The 20,467-nt window shown below is 39.2% G+C and overlaps 4 protein-coding genes and 1 long non-coding RNA gene across 8 annotated transcripts; 2 read left to right on the top strand and 3 right to left on the bottom strand.

Moving 5' to 3' along the window:
- The first annotated feature begins 1,173 nt into the window (after positions 1 to 1,173).
- LOC117229788 (uncharacterized) lies at positions 1,174 to 5,578 on the top strand. Its single transcript, XM_033486586.2, has 3 exons — positions 1,174 to 2,884; positions 3,229 to 3,435; positions 3,902 to 5,578. The coding sequence occupies exons 1-3, from the start codon at positions 2,831 to 2,833 to the stop codon at positions 4,805 to 4,807; spliced, it is 1,167 nt and encodes a 388-aa protein (XP_033342477.2). The 5' UTR covers positions 1,174 to 2,830; the 3' UTR covers positions 4,808 to 5,578.
- On the bottom strand, positions 5,517 to 7,351 carry LOC117229793 (uncharacterized). Its single transcript, XR_004492634.2, has 2 exons — positions 7,136 to 7,351; positions 5,517 to 6,601 (listed from the first exon to the last, which is right to left on the bottom strand). It is a non-coding gene; the product is annotated as an uncharacterized LOC117229793 (long non-coding RNA).
- Positions 7,352 to 8,078: 727 nt separating this feature from the next.
- Mtpalpha (monolysocardiolipin acyltransferase Mtpalpha) lies at positions 8,079 to 11,867 on the bottom strand. Its single transcript, XM_033486577.2, has 11 exons — positions 11,657 to 11,867; positions 11,257 to 11,366; positions 10,905 to 11,177; positions 10,573 to 10,823; positions 10,114 to 10,497; positions 9,861 to 10,031; positions 9,544 to 9,766; positions 9,260 to 9,469; positions 8,990 to 9,185; positions 8,685 to 8,887; positions 8,079 to 8,595 (listed from the first exon to the last, which is right to left on the bottom strand). Exons 1-11 carry the CDS (start codon positions 11,727 to 11,729, stop codon positions 8,395 to 8,397), a joined length of 2,295 nt encoding a protein of 764 aa, XP_033342468.2. The 5' UTR covers positions 11,730 to 11,867; the 3' UTR covers positions 8,079 to 8,394.
- A 56-nt stretch (positions 11,868 to 11,923) lies between these two features.
- On the top strand, positions 11,924 to 16,103 carry PGAP5 (Per1-like protein PGAP5). Of its 4 annotated transcripts, none has more exons than XM_076518899.1 (9): positions 11,924 to 12,058; positions 13,591 to 13,736; positions 14,055 to 14,125; positions 14,198 to 14,338; positions 14,468 to 14,635; positions 14,766 to 14,851; positions 14,916 to 15,038; positions 15,111 to 15,251; positions 15,334 to 16,103. In XM_076518899.1, exons 2-9 carry the CDS (start codon positions 13,672 to 13,674, stop codon positions 15,490 to 15,492), a joined length of 954 nt encoding a protein of 317 aa, XP_076375014.1. In that variant the 5' UTR covers positions 11,924 to 12,058; positions 13,591 to 13,671; the 3' UTR covers positions 15,493 to 16,103. The 4 variants fall into 4 exon arrangements, with proteins under 4 accessions (XP_076375014.1, XP_076375013.1, XP_076375011.1 ...); XM_076518898.1 differs by having other exon boundaries at positions 12,021 to 12,269; XM_076518896.1 differs by lacking the exon at positions 11,924 to 12,058 and adding an exon at positions 12,711 to 13,022.
- Positions 15,956 to 19,778, bottom strand: TM9SF4 (transmembrane 9 superfamily protein member 4). Its single transcript, XM_076518893.1, has 10 exons — positions 19,625 to 19,778; positions 18,959 to 19,203; positions 18,751 to 18,897; positions 18,521 to 18,676; positions 18,175 to 18,449; positions 17,872 to 18,090; positions 17,638 to 17,795; positions 17,307 to 17,566; positions 17,048 to 17,231; positions 15,956 to 16,970 (listed from the first exon to the last, which is right to left on the bottom strand). Exons 1-10 carry the CDS (start codon positions 19,625 to 19,627, stop codon positions 16,731 to 16,733), a joined length of 1,887 nt encoding a protein of 628 aa, XP_076375008.1. The 5' UTR covers positions 19,628 to 19,778; the 3' UTR covers positions 15,956 to 16,730.
- Between the last annotated feature and the right edge of the window lie 689 nt (positions 19,779 to 20,467).

The following is a 20,467-nucleotide window of genomic DNA, read 5'->3' as shown; positions in this document are numbered from 1 at the left end:
TGGTAACGGAGCAGCGGGATGCTCCATTTTCAAAGCCGATTACGACGCGAAACTCTTTCTTTCTTTCTTTCTTTTCTCTCGCAACTCCGACCGAGGAAATCCTTGGATCCTAGCCGGAGCATCGTTAAGACGCGCCTCGACGCTTCGACGCGTTCGTCTTTTTTCTCTTCGCTGACAAACAAACTCGATAAGGCGATTCCATATCGAATTTATCGAGCGTTCGAACTTGGGGTTTGCCGTCGCGAGCATGGGCACGACACGGTCGCAATTGCTAAAAATTGATCATTACATTTCGAAGCTGCGACACGCGTTCGGTAACTGGGTCACGCCGTACAAACCGTGTTAATCGTGAAAATCGATGGAGATTTCGTCGAATTTGCGTCCCTAATCTCGTTAAAGCATATAGTTCCGACGATTGTTACAGCTACTACGGCGCGACGAGAAGCATCGTGGAAAGCGTCCGTGCTCGAGGCGGTCGGAATAGAAAATAGCAAACAGCGATTCTCGGGATGGGTGCGTCTTCAAGGTGAGGACTAGATTCGAGACAATATACAACAGGTGTGATCGGATGAACGAGAAGCTATAAACATCGGTTACCGAGGCCGTCCACCGTATGCCTACCACATATTCGTTTATCGTCTCCGTGGCTCCATCTTATTTTAGCATGCTGGCACGCGATCTGGAGCGTACGAGGGGATTCCCCGATCCGTATCACGAATTCTATTCTAAGTTCGGTACCGCGGAATCTCCATTAATCGAACCAATATTTCTGTTTCAGTAATGCCGCCCGACGCGGTCGTCGTCGATCGTACGCGCAGCATATAATCGGCGGTTGGGCGTACATCGAGACGGCAAGAAAATTACAGTATGCTTGCAGCGCCGGTTAATCTTTGAACCCTCCGTCATCTTTTCGGACGATCGTGCTTTAAATAAATGGAGCTCAGAGGTCCGATGCAGACATTCGATCGGCCATCCGATCAATTTGTTTCGAATGGCGATGGCACTACTGAAAAATCCACGAGGCGAGCGAACGACGGTGGAGGTGGCAGAGGAGTAGGAGGAGGAGAAAGAGGAGAAAGAGGAGAAGGAGAAGGAGGAGGAGGAGGAGGAGGAGGAGGAGGGGCGAAGACGAGTCAAAGACCAGCACCGTCCGTGCTGGATTCGAATTAACCAGTCGCAAAGTGGGCGGCCGGTATATTTAACGGCAGACTGCGCCAGAAATGCTAGAATGCTTCCTCATTGAAATCCGACCTCCCGGCGACCTCGGGTCCCCAGATTTTTCAGTTGTCCGCGCGCGATACCCTCCGCCGCGCTGCTCCAAGCGCTGCTCCACGCGCGTCTGCGACGTGTTCGACGTTCGACATTCGCCGTTCGACGAGAGAACCCTCGACGGGGACTGGGATGCGATAAACTGACAAATATCCGATCGACTTAACGTTTAACGCGTAAAACCATCGACGACGAGGAAACATGATCAAACGACGAGTGCTCAATTTTTAACTATTACCAGTAAAAACAGTCGAGTCGATGGAAGGTTGAAAGAGTTCGACACCTGAATACGCGAGACCCCAAAGACGATCCACAAATCTGGGATACTATCTGGACCCAAAGCGATTCTTTCTCCTCTGATCGAGTAGCATCGATTACCTAGATCCTAGGTTTTCAAAGAATTTTAGAAGATTTTGGAAGAGAGCTTTCCACGCGGACGCGTACCTTTGTCCGAAAAGAACCTGGAATAGCGCCCTGGACCTATCCCAGATTCCAGGATTCAAAACTTCGAGTCTCGTCGAAGAATAGACCATCTTGCTCTTCGCAAACACTGTAGCACCGCGTATTACCATACAGAGTGACCCGAGCGAGCAGGCTTGGTTTCATCGTTCCCGATTTCGAAAGAGTCAGGCCACAATGCCCCATAGGACAATCTCCACCCTGGAGACATCGGCAGTTCAAAAGCGACGGAATTTCTGGAAACGTGGAATATCAGCGGTCGAGTGAAATCGCGATAGCAGCGAGCGTTCGTACGAGGAAATTACGAAACACGTGTTCCGTGCATGAAATGAAACAAAGAGGGGAAAGAAAGGTGATCACGGCGAAAGAACGATTCGGAGGCTCGTCGTATCCTCTGGCGTATCGCGATCCTGTTCCGTTTTTCTACGGAAGTCGGGCCGAGGGAACGAACGAACGAACAAACTCTTCTGCTCGGTAGAGCGAAGATGAAGGCGAGAGCGAAAGCGAGGGCGAGGGCGAGGGCGAGGGCAAGGACGAGGACGAGGACGAGGGCGAGGACGAGAACGAAGGCGGAGGAACAGAAAAAGCGAATCGGATAGGTTCCGAATTCCGAGTTCCGAGTTCCGAGTTCCGAGTGCACGAGCGTGTAGGAGGGTTGGTTGGACTGGTTGCATGACGCTCGGGTAGAGCTCGGCGATACCATGACGTATCGACCGAGCGCGCCACGCAGACTGACGTCACGATCACGGCCTCAGTCAGACCGCGAGCACGTGAACAGCACGCCGGTGATCACGCGGTCGTCGGCTGATTGCCGAGCTCCGATTGGCCGGCCACGGCGAGCCCCTTGACGGGATTGGCCGCAATGGTGCGCGCCGCATGATCACGCACACAACGGGCACAGCGTGTCGGGCCACAACCGACCTGAGAAAGCTTCATTGCGTTACCAGACGTTCAACGGTTACCTCCCTTGCGAGTTTTTTCGCGAGACCAGTAATACCGTATACAGCACGATCGACTGCGTTTACCCGTCGTTCGGGCCGTGCCTCTTTCAACGCGCGCCTCCCTTGCAACACGCCGCGCTTCTTTCTCTTTGAAAACAAAAATGGATACGAATCAAACGCCGCTGTCGCCACCGGCCTCACCCCAATTCAAACATGTAAGTGAATTAAAAGTACCGCCGGCGTAGAACGGCAGGCTGCCCGCGAAATACGAACGCGGTTGGCCCCGGCAGCCTGGCCGCACCTCGTTCCGGGACGATTCGTGATCCTGTTCGTTCGAAATTGTTCACCCGTGTCGGTGCTCTGTTTTTATCGTCTTCCAGTTTCTCGACGTCTTACGAGTGTTCGCGGCCTGTTCGATTTTGTTTCGGTGAAATTATGGTCGGTACGATCGGTACCTAGTTTTCCAGTGATCGTTGATTCTGCGATCCCGTCGAAAATTGTTGAACAAAATATCAAGGCTTTCCAATGTTTTCATGGTGCGACTTGTTTCGTGTTACAGGTGGAGCCTTTGCAATCGTCGTTCAGCGTCGCGGCGCTTCTGGGGGACAAACTTTTGCAGAAAGCCGAGACTGCCGGGTTAAATTCGAAAAAAGACGACGACGCGGGTTCGCGGCCGGGCTTACCGCCCACGCCGCAACCGTCGGATTCGGAAGAGGACGAGCCTCTGCGAAAACGACGGTGTACGGAGCAATGCGAATTGGTCAAGGTAAATACCGTCTTATCTGGTAACCGTTTTCTCCGCATCCGAAATACAGAGAAGTCTGTATCTTTTGCATTCTTTTTTTCCGCGCGCAATCGGTGCGCTGCGTCGCGACTCTCCAATATACGTTCACGCGTGCGCGCACGGCTCTGCACGGTTGTTTTGCAAGATGACCCCGTTCACAACGTGCGTTCACTCTTACACACCATTTCGGTCGGTTATCCTTCGAGCGAACACTTTGTACCTTCCGATGGTATCGATCGGGGTACCTTTTGCTCGAAATAGATGGCATTCGAAATTATCTTTTTCTTATCGATAATCAAGAAAAACAGAAAATAGAAAACAAGGGAAAAAAGAATGAAACGATACAGACAATTTACTTGTCCGATGCACGAATCGAGCTTGCACAGTTTTCCGTAAATAATCGTTTGGAAAAATGATACTGAAAGGCATCGTTCGCCTCGTTTGTTAGCTACTGCTAGACGGTACACCGCCGCCGAGTCCGGAGCCTGCTCGAGTATCGGTGATAATGCGAGCGAACCGAGATGGTACCTACAGTCCAGCCAACTTAACGCCGAAAACAACCGTGCCGATTCCGCAATTGGTCCCGCGCGAGGCACAGCTCGATCCACAGTCCAGCAGCCCCCAGTCGGAAACAATCGCTCGTCGAAGCACCGTGGAACCGGAGAATGTTTTGAAGAGCCTCAAGTTCAAAATGAGCTTGCGGAAGGAGGAGATCATCGTTAACAATAAAAACACGGACCGAGAGACTTCTCAGCCCAAGTTACACCTCCTGGCACCGAAACCAGCACCGATCATGGTAACCGGACTCCTGGGATCCCCCTTGGTACTGCCGCGAGCACCGTTGCTGCTGGTAACCGCTTCCACGGCCACCGCTGCAAACGTCTCGACGCCAGAGTCGACCACGCGACGTCGCGTCTACGAATGCGAGCATCCAGGTTGTCGCAAGAATTATTTCAAGTCGTCTCATTTGAAGGCTCACACGAGGACCCACACGGGAGAACGACCATTCTCCTGCCCCTACGAAGACTGCAACCGTCGGTTCTCGAGGAGCGACGAACTGTCGAGACACAAGCGTACCCACACCGGCGAGAAGAAGTTCGCTTGCACGGTATGCCAGAGAAGATTCATGAGAAGCGATCATTTGGCGAAACACGTGAAACGGCATGCCAGAGACAGGTCGTCGTCGTCGTCGTCGTCGTCGTCGTCGTCGGCGGCGGCGGTGGGAGCCAACGGTGTTCAAACCTCTGTCGCGCAGGTGACATCCGCGCCATTGCGGGTGAGCCTGTTGCCCGTTTTGGCGCCGCGTCTCGCACAACCCGCCCAACAAATCGTACCGCCGCAATTGGCAGCTTAAGAAACATCTGGTACAGTGATGTGATGTCACTAGGGCTACTAGCTTGAATTGTATCAAAAGCTATGGACGGAGCTTTAATTACCGCATTATCGAGAACCATTCCAAGATCGCCGGAACGTCAACGGAGGGAGGAGGGGTCCTCGCCAGGTACACTCGCGTCCCTCGAGAAGCAATTGGAGGGTGAATTTGAACGAACGACGATAAATGTCCCCCGGGGACATGAACAGGTTTCGGGAAGTTCCCACGAGATACATCGAACCTGCCAGGATCGAGAGTAATCGTTGGGGGATTGGTATTTTGATTCGCTTCGAGATTTACCAAGGATCTATCGACTCGCCTCTGTAACACGTGTGTAATCGTGATTGTTCGGGGAACAAGTTGATACGAGGCGTACTTATGAGAATGAGACCTAAAGGCACGAGAGGAGCGGCGATAAGTCATGAAACCGAGGCTTTTCTGCCGTCCGTGAACGGGTGAACCAAGTACCTAAGTGTGTCTGTGATCTGTGATGCATAAGCGCGTTGACCGAGATAAATAGTATTTATTTAATAATTCAAAGACAGCCTTTATCGATTACGAAACGATCGCGAACCGTGCTGTTTTCATTATTGCCGACTAGTAGTTACACACGTTAATTACGAATCATATTATGTATATTGTATATAACACGTTCGGTCAAGGAAATCCTTCCGGACAACGTAAGACTTCGTACTGTAAAGATAAGATTTAATGATTTTTCTACAAGAACAAAGATCGATTACATGACTTCTATACTTTCGTAAAATTATTGTGGATGTTTGTCGTTCCCTGACCAGTCTCGCGATGCCCTTCCTACGTCCCTAAACGATCGCGACCTTCGACCTTCGACTCGCGCAACAACGCGCGCATCGGTATCGTAACTTTTTCAAATTTTCTATTTAAAATTTTTTCACAAATTTTATCTCAATGTTACCGATTGGCGAACGAAGAATCGTCGTTTTTTTATATTATTTAATTCGTTGGCAGTTGCGTAACGCGTCGAGAAGCAACGCTGCAGCAAACATCGCGAGATCGCAGGTTTTTCTCGCGTGCGGCAGAGTTTCAGACCAATACGGAAGGTCGTGCGTCGAGATCGGTCGAGATGACCGAGGAGGCGAGAGAAAAAAGGCAAGTTCTATTTACGAAGAACTGGATGCACGCGACAATTGAACGATATTCAACCGTTTCTACATATATACGTGACGTAGCGTCTGCGGCGGTTTAGATAAACACGGTAAAAGATAATTTAAACGGTAAATACGCGCGAACATTGTGCAGTACATTTAGTATTATATTATTGATGTTTGAAATTTTGAAATTCGTCCTATATGAATATTTTTATCCGAAACAACGATGCAACGAATATACCAAACAGTTCGTACATATATCTCTGTTCGCGAATGGCTCGACCTGTGTGCGCGCGCGCGCGCCCGCGCGCGATCAGAAACTTCGTAAATCCAAAAGGTTTGCTACTTGTTGTTACTCGCTCTCGTTCGAGGAATGCGTAAACAATTTTCATCAGATTTTAATCGCAGAATCGTCAGCGTCGAATCGAATTCTCCGAACAAAAGCACCGAAATAAGTAAGCTAGGCAAATATACCTCTATCCAGGCAAAAAGTTTCCATTACGCATCTTACGCGAAGAGCTGCGTTGCGTCGAGTGTGTGGATATACACATGTAATCTCGTCCTCTTGATTAAGATCCGCAAAGATACTTTCTGCCGAGGATGGCGAATTCCTTTTCTTCGAAACGGTTTTCCTTATCTTCGCGAATATCTGTGATAAATATTGTAAATCGTGTTACATATTTTTCCACGCACGAACGGTGCCTTACGTAACCGTGCATGTTTCGATAATATTTCGTTAGAAAACTTCCTGATAATTCCGTTTGAAAACACTTCGTATCGATGCAGCGTTTTCCGCTTCGTCTCCGTTGTTGCTGAACATTCTTCGAATACGTACGTAATTCGGCAAACACGAAGCAAAACGCAATTATTATCGTAGACTGTTTCGATCTACACGATAGGTAAGGGAGCACTCGCGCCGGATCGATAGGGGTGCAAATAAAATATTCCATTGCATATTATCGCAGTAGTCGTGGAGCGAGAAAGGGAATATGTATATGTTAACGTCGAATATAATTCACGAGGTCGTAGATCGAGATAAGATTCTTTTTTATCGATCGTTTACATTCGCCCGAGAAGATGGATGCTCAAAAATATGCGATTTTGCTTTGCGAGCGCAAATGCTTTCGCGTATATTTTCGTACTCTACAATCTCTTCAAACAAGAGTTCCTGATAACTACATACCGAGTTTGATTTCTCCAGCATCCAATGGAGAGACAATAATCGATGAAAGCTCTTTTGTCTTTTCACTCGTGACAGTAATCAAAATTAAACTTCGTTCCTTAAAACAGCGGTTGTTCGTTGAAACGAACGTCTTCTATACTTTTTTAACCATATCTGTGCACTTATTTTTAATGTATTTGCAAACGTACCGGTCAAACTTAAAATGGTCTCTCTCTAACGAAATGCCATAGTTTCTTGCATCAGCCAAGGACTCGGCTCTTTTAATATTGTAAATGTCACAAACAGGTGTGGGACCGGTAGATGACGCAAAATGTCCTCTTGATTACCCGCATTTGCTTTTATTAAAATTTATCGCGGTAAGCGTATACAAATAATAAAATATCGTCTTTCTATTTCACGAGTAAAATAAAAATAACGCACCGATGAAAAAAATGATCCGCGATAAACGTATAATAAATAAATAGTCTTTGTTTATTTTGTTTAGCGAAAGTCTCTTGGTAATCTGGTAACCGCGGGGAAGTTATTTTTAAAATGCTAATAAATAAGCGATTATTACGGTTCAATTAAATATTACAATCTCTTCTTCCGAAATCGTCTATTTAATCTGGAAAATTTCCCTCGCGGGTGAATGTTGCCGGACAGGGAATGATTTCCTTGCTCATACATACGCATATAAGCATGCACTTGAAAGTGCAATATCTCCTGGACATTGCATCAAGTACAAGAATTCCACACCTATGTCTTTCATAATTCGACGCGGGAAAAAATGTTAATCGAGTGATAAATTTATTCGTCTATACTTATCAGTCATGATTCATTGTTAATTAATCCCGAACACCTTGATGATGTGTTCTAAACATACGCTTACAAACATTTTCTGCCGTTATTCTCGCAGGGAAGGATGCTTGCGTTTTTTGCTTGCATAAAAGAAAATAGTACGCCATTTTTACAAAAATGTCATTTATTTCTTTTAGCAACAACAAAATGTAAAAATATTATACATGGATATCTCGTGACATACATCGTGTAAAAATGCTCTAATAAATACATAGTTCGTTCGCATCGATAATCGTTATAGAAAGTAGAAACCATTGTTTGAACAATCTTATACATTTATCAAAAAATATAGTATTTTAACCGGTAGATCAACATTCTTATTCCCATTTGTAGACGTAGAAAAATTTTAAAAAAAGAAACAGAACAATTACAGCTTTTTACTCTCTCCTGAAGCTCTTTAGGCACTGTACTTTTTTCTTTAATTATTTGTGGAATTTTTTACTGGAATCGGACGCCATATCGTATAGCATCTGGCATGGTTTGAAAGAATCGCCGTAATGACTCTGGAATTCTTCCATCTTTCTTACCAAGTTACCAGCTCCGTAGTATTCTACCCAGCGGAAAGGTCCACCGGTGAATGGAGGGAAGCCTAGTCCAAAAACGGCTCCTACATCGCCTTCCAGCTATGAAAATATTTATATTTAACTTTCGATAAAGAAGAATAATAAGCGAAACGAATTAATATGTATAACAGATTCACGATTTTATTTACCGGATTAGACAATATGTTCTCTTCTAGACAAATCACTGCTTCGTTAACGAATCGTGACACCATTCGCAACTGACGATCTTCGTCCGATGTGCTTCCTTTTGGTTCAAGCTTGTATTTCTTCAAAATATCTAGCGCTCCCGGATTAAGAGCTCTGTCCTTAGTATTGGCTTCGTAAACATATATACCTTTGCCAGATTTTCGACCTAAAAATCATTTATGCCGTTAAATGTGTTTACATTACAAAAAATAACCTCGACTACGATTCTCAATAGCAACAACTATCGTAGTATAAATTGAATAAGTACCAAGGAAACCGGCTTTGACCATATCGCCGAGTATGTTTGTATCCCCGCCACTGAAGCGTGCACCCAAAACCTTCGATAAATAAGGACTTATATGAGCTGCAACGTCAATACCAACTTCGTCCGATAACGTCGCTGGTCCGACAGGAAATCCAAACTTCTTAGTCAACTTATCCAAGTCTATCGGATCCACACCTTCCTATTTTTGAGACACATTATATCATACATTGTTACATTCCCGTGTAATTCTATTATAATCACTGAGAATATTACCTGCAATAATCTAATCGCTTCCGATAACATAGCTGATAAAATTCTCGAGGTATAAAATCCGGGTCCGTCTCCCACGGTAATGACTATTTTACCTTGTTTCAGACCTACATCGACCGCAGTCTTAATAGTTTCAGTCGACGTTCCCTTGTGCGTTATTATCTCTAACAGTTGCATTTTGTCTACCGGAGAAAAATAGTGCATTCCGATCACCTGTTAATCAATATCATGTCAAATTAAAATCAATTATATTTCTTTTTGCACATATAACAATCCACAATACTTACCTTGTCTGGGCGTTTACTTCCTGCTGCAATGTCGGTAATAGGAATGGCTGATGTATTCGATGCGACTATACAATGTTCCGGTGTAGACGATTCAATTTCTTTTATGACCCTGTGCTTGATTGCAATGTCTTCGAATACAGCTTCGATTACTATGTCCGTGTTTTTAAAGGAGCTATAGTCCAAAGTAGCATCCAACTTGGCAAGATACTTGTCCTTTTGAATACTAGAAATACCACAATAAATATTTAATTATAACACGAACTGATTTGAACAAGTTACGCGAAGATTTCTTAAAGGAGAGCATATTTCTGACTAACGTGGAGTATCTTTTTCTTTTTACAGCATTATCCAGGCCTTTTTGTATTTGACCAACACCTCTATATAGACCTGTTTCATTCGTGTCTTTCAGAATTACATCGTAGCCTTTGTCTATGCTCACTTGGGCAATACCTGCTCCCATTAAACCAGCTCCGACAACTGCAATTTTCCTAAAATTCAATATAGAATCGATCCTTCTGTATAGGTACATCGAATCACAATTATCACGGTATGTAATGGCTATCTACTTACTTCACAGCATTCTGTGATGCACCAAAACGATTCTTTTTACATGCGGTCTGTCCAAAGAATAGACTTACAAGTCCCCTAGACTGAGGTGTCACCGCTAACTCGCCAAAAGCTTTGGCTTCTGCTTCGTAACCAGCGGCTGTTCCCTTATCCAAACCGGTACGTACTACTTCCAGAATCTTAAGCGGAGCAGGGTACAGACCGCCGGTCATTTTCATCACTTGACCTTTTGCTCTCTTAAATATTTGATCTTTAACAAAATCAAATGAAAAAGCATAATTCATGAGCTTATTGGTCAGAGACCTAGGATTACGATCGATCTTCAATGTATTATTTGCAATATCTTTTGCAGTTTGGACAGCAGTTTCTTCCAAGTATCTCATAGTACTGCGAATATTATAAACATATATTTACAATTTACATATTATACCTCAGTATAATATTAATTATTATATCTCATACTTTTCTTCCGCAGTTGCAACTCCAGGACCAAGACGATTCACTAACATGTCTATAATTCCAAACTTTTTAGCTTTATCCGGCTTAATACTTTTCCCAGTAAGCACCATGTCCAATGCATTGGGAAGGGCAGTTAATTTAGTTAAACTTTGTGTACCTCCTGCACCGGGTAATAATCCTATCATTACTTCTGGCAAGCCTAAAGTAGTTTTCGGATCGTTCACAGCCAACCGATATTGACAAGCCATTGCAACCTGTAAGAATTCAATCAATCTTTGAATACTTTGGAAGGAAAAATAAATGTAAATTTATCAGGTATCCTTGAATGTACGAACCTCGAGACCACCTCCCAAACAGCTTCCCTGAATCGCTGCTACAACTGGTTTTGTACTCTTCTCTATTTTACGTAAAATTTGTTGTCCTTCTAAAGATACTTTGTAACCATCTTCGGCAGTCTTAAACCCCTGTATCATAGAAATATCTGCACCAGCAATAAAACAGCCAGGTTTCCCACTTATTAGAACTATAGAATTCACAGAAGAATTATTTTCTATATCATTTAAGACTGTTACAATTTCTCTCATTACTTCATGATTCAAGGTATTCACCTACAATCAAGTGTACTTATTAGTTTAATTATATAATATATGCTAATGCAATGTAATCGTTCGAATAAATAATATCTACCTTAGTTCCCGGCGAATCTAAAGTAATTACAGCTACATTATCTACAACTTTGAATTTCAAATGTTTTGTATTTGTAACACTTGCAAACGTCCTCATTGTTCGACATAATGCTGAAAGCAAAGTTCATGGCATAACACGGGATACAAATGTGGGAGGTCTTTATAGAGATTAAGTTGTAAAATTAAATATTACAAATAGTATCGAAAATTGTTCAATTTTCTAAAACTTATACTAACGGAAATATAAAATACTCGTTTAACGTGCACTTTTATTGTTATCTCATACAATTTGCGAGAAATTCGTCTGTTAGATATGCGGGAACAGACAGGAGCAAAGGTTCATGATGCATTTGTATAATATTTATATATAAATATATTTTTTTTTTTCTATTCGTAATTACCTGTTCGTGTCGCATAATTTTTATTTATGGCAGATAAACGTTTTACGGTACTCAACAACCTGTATTGTGACATTTTAATTACATTACCCGTAAACGTCCGTCAGAACAATATTAAATAGTGCACGTAGAATAATCACCAGCACCAGCTCCCAACTGGAATCGCTCGCACTCCACTCACGTCACGATCGACGATGGCATCGATCGAATACGCATGCGTTCACTGCGTGGATGCGGATGTGGATATGTAGCGAGTTAGTAATTTGACCGACAGAATTCGCTATAGTACATATTCCTTAAGGACTTTGACCCGAAATTGATGCATTGGCCACGTTCAAAAATAATTTTAGTATTCAACACAATCAGTACCCGATAATAAGAGATATCAGTTTGTGGAAAATTTGTGTACGTATGAAAAAACCTTATACGATCGACTGTAATAATTCGAACAAAAATACAAAATGAAGTATCCATACGCAACACGAATGATTATAATAGTCTTAGATTATTGTCTAAAACGCAAGATAAATAGCAGTGATGAATAATATCTATACTATATATATATATATATGTATATACTACAGAATACGATGGTGGCGATTGCGTTCTGCAGCAAGTAAGTCCAGTTCTTGATTAATACAATTCTTCTGACAGCTTGTTTCTGTTATTTCTTATTTCCATTGCAATATCCGAAACAATTAGGTTCAGTGCTAATCTTTGCTGTATCTTGTAAAAGCGTCTTACTATTTCTCGATCATTTCCTTTCTCCGATATCGGTGCAGCAGATTTTCCAGGATTTTCCTCAACAATCTTGTGCCCTTGATTTATTTTGTTATCGTTTCATTTCGTCATAATTAACATTCTTAGGCTACCCTGCATTTGTGCATACATCGACAATTGTGGTGCTTCTTTTGGAGACGAACTGAAGCTCTCTTCGGGGTCCATACAACGCCAATTAGTAGGTGGCAAAACGCTCAAACTGTCAGCCAAAATCGTCTGTTGGTAATTTGGCTAGCAGTTCGAGCGTTTTGCCGTTATCCTAATTGGCGCTGTACGGACTCGGATTAAGCTTTGCTTTTTTCCACAAGAGACAATAAAAAATCGCTTAGCGATATGCGCTGCTATATTCGCACAAATAAGTTGATCGTACGTACATTGAGAACGTACGTATAATTTCTTTTGATACATTAACAATAGTGCCTCACGAATGATGTCGAAATCTATTGCTAGGAGCGTCGCCCTAATGAGCCACGAATAGTTACTACAGTACGCGTCTTAGGTCCATCGAGCCAAAGGGGAGCGAGACGGCTCCGACAGGAGTCAGAAATTATGTGCAGTCTTGTTTCGAGTCTTGTTGGCCCTGCTCTAGGTAACTGTCCTATTTAGGTAGAAGTTTTTTTAGCGATGTTAGTATTTCAGAACATGTGACACAAAACACGGAATCCCATATGCTCTTCAGATCCCTTAGCAAGGGTTGATGTAGAAATTTTCTTTGCACTGATTGGCTGACGATTTACTGTTGAGACAAGATGTGTGCTCAGTTTGTATATGTATATGCGCGCGATGCGATTCAAGTTTGCGCATATTTACAGATGTTTACAGATGTCGCTAATGCTAAGAAATTGTAAATGTTTTCATGAAATACGTACTATTGAAACGTATGATACATTTAAAATATTTATCTCTCTACGAATCATATATCTAATCTATAAATTATATGTTACCTGTAATCTACAGAACAAACACTACATAGAATGTTGAATAATAGAATGTTTTCATATAAAAAATTGTTTACCGAGATCGCTGTAGCTTTGTTATGTTTATTTATTTTCTGTGAATACATACTTTATTATCTTGTGCTCATTCAGGTAAATTGTATCAATATGTTTCGCATATATAATGTACATGTATTATAATATACATATCCTTTTTATTAGTGTTCATGGCCTGTTTTGGATCCACATAAACTTGATGCAAAAATTCCCAAACCAAGCGCAGAAGAACTACCTGTGCATGCAATGTTTATAGCAGATACTCATTTATTAGGTTCCAGAAAAGGACATTGGCTTGACAAATTAAAAAGGTTCGTACTATTCACAACTTAAATCACTTTCTTAACATTAAATGTACAGAGCATCAAAAGTGAATGGTATATATTGCCTTCTAAAAATGGCAAGATTCGATTAATTCGAGCCTGTGCCACTTTTATTACAACATATGCTTGAATGTGGAATTGTATTTAATAATGTCTAATGAAAACTACTGTATCGTTTCAATGAACATAAAATAAAAGATACAAAACTGGTCACGCGACAAGCGATGGTACATATAGTGTTAAGGTCTTTGTAGAAATTTGTATTACAATTAAAGAATCTTTTATTACAATAAATCTCTTATTTAGGGAATGGCAAATGTACAGAGCATTTCAAACTATGGTTACACTGCACAAGCCAGATATAATCTTTGTGTTAGGTAAATGACTGGATACCATAGAAATTTGGGAAAATTATAACTCGTAATAATATGGTACATATGCCATAACAGGTGATTTATTCGACGAGGGACAATGGAGTAGCTCTTCAGAGTTTGAGCAATACATCGAAAGATTTCATTCGCTATTTTCTGTACCACGAAACACTCATCTGTACGTTGTTGCTGGAAATCATGACATTGGATTTCATTATGGTATTTCAAAATATTTTAAACTTTTATATGCTAGATTGTAGATCTTTTTCTTTCCATTACCAAAAAATATATAAAATAGCTGTCTGCTTACAACTACTTAGCATTGTTAATAATAAAATTCTTGTTCAGTTATTACACCATCCTTAAATCAACGATTTGTGAATGGTTTAAAGGCACCAAGCGTGAAGAGAGTTACTATAAGGGGGAACCATTTTGTTTTAATTAATAGCATGGCTCTAGAAGGAGATGGCTGCTTTTTATGCCGTCCTACAGAGATCGCACTAAATAAAATTGCAAGTATGTCACTTTGTTTTATTCTTCTAAATCTAGGTACAAGTTTTTAATTTTTCATTCAAGTTATGAAAATCTTCAAAATCTGAAAAGGGTTCTGAGAATAAAATGTGCAACTAGCAGGATTTTTTTACAGCGCATTTGAAATGTGCAAAAGGTACAGGCAATCATTGCGATAAAACAAATGTTATTTCAAGATATAGCAGACCAATCATTTTACAGGTCAGTAAATTATTTCGTCTGAAAGACTAAAAATTCTCATTTAATCTCTCAATTCGAATCACAGCATTATCCAATGTATCGTGAATCTGATGAAAATTGCAATGAACTCGATCAAGCACCGGATGATATAAAAGATATCAAATTCAGAGAAAGATGGGAATGTCTATCGAAGGAAGCATCTGAACAGGTGTATATAGAATAATTTATAAGAATTGTTACGATCGATAGTATAAATATGTATAATATTATTGATTTACAGCTCTTAGATATATTACATCCAAGACTGATTGTTAACGGCCATACTCATCACGGCTGTAGAAGAATACACAGGGAAGATATATTTGAATTTACAATATCATCGTTTAGTTGGCGTAATAAAGATAATCCTTCACTCTTATTAGTAAGTTAAATGCCTAAACATTTTTATTAATTTCGAATTTCAGTATATATTATTTTCTTAAAATAATACTTGCATTTTTCAGGGGGTATTTGCTCCAAATAATTATTCTGTATCAAAGTGCTACATGCCTGTGGAGTCTACAGAGATCAGAATTTATATTATTAGCGTAATTATCATATTTATATATTTCGTTATAAAGTGTAAACTAAAACTTCGTTACTCTCTATTGAAATTTCATTGAAATTTACTTCTAAAACAGTTTTCTCTCTACGTATCGATATATGAATTATTGAAAGTTCTGTATATACATACGTATACTTTTGAAAGTATAAGTTACATATTATTTACACTATTCATAGTACAAAATATTTCTATTCTCCATTATTATGATCAGCAGAATACTAATTTTCAGTGACCTGAAATTGAAAAAACACTCGAAAATTATTTTTACATGTTTCAATTTTTTGTTTCCTCTTTAAGAAATCTACATATGTTCGAAATCATGAGAATATTAAAAGTTCACAAATCGGACGACATACACTTCCATGGTAACATGTATAAAAGTCGCTTATCTATTGTACATTTTACTTAGTGTTGACGAATTAATAAGCCATATATGTATATGCCCCAAAAAATAATTTATGCATAACAGATGCGTAATTTGTTCGATCATGTTTCGAGGAATAAAGTTCACACACAACACGTACAAAGTAAATACATACATTTTATATTATTAAACTTACAAAGTAATGCATTTAATGCATGTACGTGTATTAACAACTTTCTGCACATGCGACATGTAAAACCTTGTCATTTTATTGTAATAAAACAGGAAATTATGATAACTAATAATTTAAGCCATAATACTGGCATTGACTATAACTAATATCACGCTTACTTAATATTTTTACACATCTCTTTATACTGTTTGAAATGGTAATATTAATATAGTCAATGCAACTCGTATTTTTTTTATATGTGTGTATATGGATGTGTGTGTGTATATATATACATTCTTTATATATAATTTTAACTGAATTTTGCGAGTAGTAGAACTTCATTCCGTGAATTTATGAATCATAAGTACTTTTTATAACAATGAAATATTTTTTAAAAATCTAGAATTCGATCGGAAATAGAAACAGTATTTGAATAAGACAATAATTATTGAACATTATTATACATTTTTTAAAATTATAATTAATTTATACTCACTTCTTAGTACAGGATTTTTAATATATTTGTACAGCCGAAAATAACTTTAAAATATTCGAGAATTAACGTTTGGTTGATATACTACTCTCAGTAAAGTAAAAAAAAAAAAAAAAAACAAAAATAGATAGACTAATAGAAACTGACAGAAAATTATTGTACAGTTTTGGTACTATATATTTAATTTAAAAATAATTAAATATTCTTTGTAAATTTGAAAGATTATTCTCCTTTCTCATCATTGACATCGTCAACGATATTTTTTGACTAGTCTATTTTTACAGCGGCATATATTTTACGAATGAACGCGTAAGCCGCAAAGAAACCTATTGTACCTGTTAATAACCAGAACGTTAGCACCATTAATGCTGTATAGCCAAAATATAAAAGTATCGGGACCAGTTCTGTTATTTCTAATTTTGTCATAAAATAGAAGACTGAATAAGCTAGGACATATACAGCTGATCCCCCGCTAACAATGAAGCTTCTCCACCACCATCTGTAATCCTAATATGGAGAAACGACAATGTATATACATATTGTTAAACTTCTTCCGAATACAGCTATTAAAGCACATTTCTTACCTCTCCGCATAATTGAAAGTACACCATAACTATGGATATCTGTGAGCAAGATATGACAAGAATGCAAAATACAAGAAACAGGAATCCAAAGAGATAATAGAACTGATTCTCCCATAATGCAGTCAGGATAAAAAATAATTCTATAAAGACTGCTCCAAATGGTAGGATTCCGGCCATTAATGTACTGTAAAGATATTAATATATTGTTATTTGAATACAATATATCAGGAGTTTAGATTTACGAACTTTATTAGCTTACCACAATATTGGATTCATATACCACAATTGATCAGGAACTTGTCTAGCAATTTGATTTGTTCTAACCGGATGTGTGAAAGGCTGTTTACGATAACCAAAATAGTATCCTAAATACACCAAAGGAAGTGATATGCCAAACCAGAGACACAACAATGCTAACATCGTTGTGAATGGTACTGCGCCAGAACTGTGTTTCCCCCATATAAAGAAATTTAGAAAGAAACAAGTGGTGAATACAATGCCAGGATACAGAGTCGCTGTCTGTAAAAGTAACAGAATAATTTAGTAGTACTCTATATCGCGGTATTTCATGGTACATTTTCCATTCTTACCAATAATGCTGTCCTCCTCCACTTTCTCCCACGCATAGTTTTATAAAGTCGCGCAGAGAAATATCCAGCTATTAAACCGGAAGATACGTATAAAAATATCGCGTTAGTTCCAAGTGCACCCCTACTGGCAGGGGACAGCATGCCCAACATAGCAAAGACTAAAAAGTACATGAAAATAAAATACAAAATATTGAAAATAGTTAACTATTTCTCATGTAGAAACCTGAATCTTACATATTGTTATCAAGGCCATAAAAAATATTTGTATTCCACTGCCTATTACAGCAGCAAATAATCGAGGATGTGGCGGAGGTCGAAATACATCTCCATGGACCAATTTCCAGCCAGTTTCTTCGATTGTCTCGTCCAAACCTGCCAAACTATCGCTCTCGCCAGCATTGTAACGTGCAATGTCTCTTCTCAGAGTTCGAACTATGATCATTGTCAAAATTCCTGCACAATTTTATGAAAAAATGATTTACTACACGAGTCTATGAAAGAAATAAGAATTAAATGCGAATGATTTAATATAATCACCAGAAAGGAAAAGAACAACAATAAGAGAATTAATGATCGAGAACCAATGAATTTCGACATCGCTCATTCCTAGATATACATCCCATCTACTAGCCCAACTTATGTCAGATAGCTTCCATTCAACAGAATACAAGAACCAAAGCTTGGTTCCCTTAGGATTCACAAATTGCCGATTTGCATCTGATGGCAATATACAAGTATTTCCATCGAATTTCAATTGATTTGTATCGATACTCCGAGCTTTCACATCAAACCCAACTACTCTATACGCATTCCTATGACATGAAAATAAATTTTAATAATCTCGCATACTTTCTGTTTCTGCAATAATTCAATCAATACTGACTTTCCATATTCATGATAACTTAATTCTAGCTTCAGATAATTATTAATATAAAATTGATCATTTACAACACCACCCAAACGATATCCTTGATATACAATCACATTGTTTGTGTTTTTGTCAAACATCTTTGTAGCTGCTGGCAAGTTATCTATTAATCTGGTAAAGGTAATGAAATTAGCTTATTAGTACTGCGCAGATTTAAAGGATAATGTAGCTTTATGTTTTCTTACAAATGCACTGTGTAATCATGTTGGATGCGCTCTATTACTTGCTGCGATTCTTCCTCGGTCCATGTCATACTACTATTTGGTCCATGGCATAATAATTTGCAGCTTACATTTTCTGCCATGGTTACTTCGTACGGAGTATTCACAATTCTGTGTAAATACGAAGCAACTTAGATTTTGTAGCAACAATAATATTATCAATGCGTCTTACCTATCGCCGCGTAATACTTCTCCTAAATTTTCGGATTTATAAACAAAAACACTTTTTGGTCTGCATAATGGAATAGAATAATATTCATATGGTAACTGTGTATGGGTGCTGGTCATTTTAACTGCCTTGACATCAATTTTTTGCCCCTTTGTAAACTCCACAGGAGCAACACCGGGCACATAGAAGCCATTTGTTTCAATTAATAAGGATATTATTACAAATATAGCACTACACCTTAATCTTCCCTGTTAACAGAAAGAAAACGGTCCTCGTAACCATATTAAACAACATTGTGTTCTGATAGTACGTTTGTAACGTCAACCGGTATCCATTAAAAAACGATTTATTTATAAATACATAAAAAAGCATACATCAACACGATACAGACACGGAAGATATACGATTATATAAAATAGAATTGTATTTCATGGATTTGAACGAAGTGGAGATCGTAACGTTGCTCATATTCATAGCAATTTTATGATAACTGCGATAAACAATGTTATTACGTTCTGTCAAGAGCTAATAAAATTGTACTTTACTAAAGCTACCGTTGTGGACTTGGAAAATATTACAAAACGCCACGTCGATTCAATGATAGTTTTAATATCGCGATACTTCATTTTTAGTACCTTTTCGAAACGAATGATCTATCAAAATGCTTACCATTCTATAATAGTATTTTCGTCAAAGGCGCGCCACGCCGTACTAGAATCTTTCAGAATACAACTCACAGAGTTCCCACTCTGTTCACGTCAAAAATGAAATTTACTTTAACACGAAGTTTGCTTGGAAACATTCGCCAGTCAAGAAACAACAAGATTGGTTTTTTCGGAAATTCCCTAGAATATTTATTGTACGTACACATGTGTATATGTATGTATGTACGTTCGTATGTATTATGTACTATGAACAGAATGTTATGCCAGTTCCACAATGGCGCCAGAATTGTTTGCGAACAACAACGCGAAGCCCAGATTAATCCGTGGTCAAATGTATGCAAATACATTGTACATAACTTACTCTATTCCATTTGGTTCAAAGATAAACATGTTTTTATATATATACTAATTTCTATTAGTTTTATTATCAGCTAAAGCGAAAACTTTACATAACCATTCATAAGGTAGCTTAAAAAAGTTCAAAGTTTGAATAAATAGGTTGTAGAAATTGTTATGTATTAATGGATTCATAACAAATACAAAAATAAATATAACATACAAAACACGCTTTTATATAAATGTGATTCATACTATTCATTTAGGTTTCATTAAATGGTTACTACATATCCATTATATTTGAAGTAATATTTATGTACCGCGTAAAAATTATAGTTAATTTAATTATAAAACAACGAAATAATAATAAATTCAAATCTTGTTCGAAACGTTGATGACCAGACAAAAAAATACTTATCGTGATCTTCATTCTTGAAATTCCCGCAATTTTTTATTCCGCAAACGAAAAGGAAGTGGATCTTTTATAACAGAGGATTGTTATGAAATTGTC

This window comes from Megalopta genalis, chromosome 2 (genome assembly GCF_051020955.1).
Source record: "Megalopta genalis isolate 19385.01 chromosome 2, iyMegGena1_principal, whole genome shotgun sequence".
NCBI lineage: Eukaryota > Metazoa > Arthropoda > Insecta > Hymenoptera > Halictidae > Megalopta > Megalopta genalis.
Note: the sequence above shows the minus strand (reverse complement) of the source record. Positions and strands in the feature narration are given on the sequence as shown.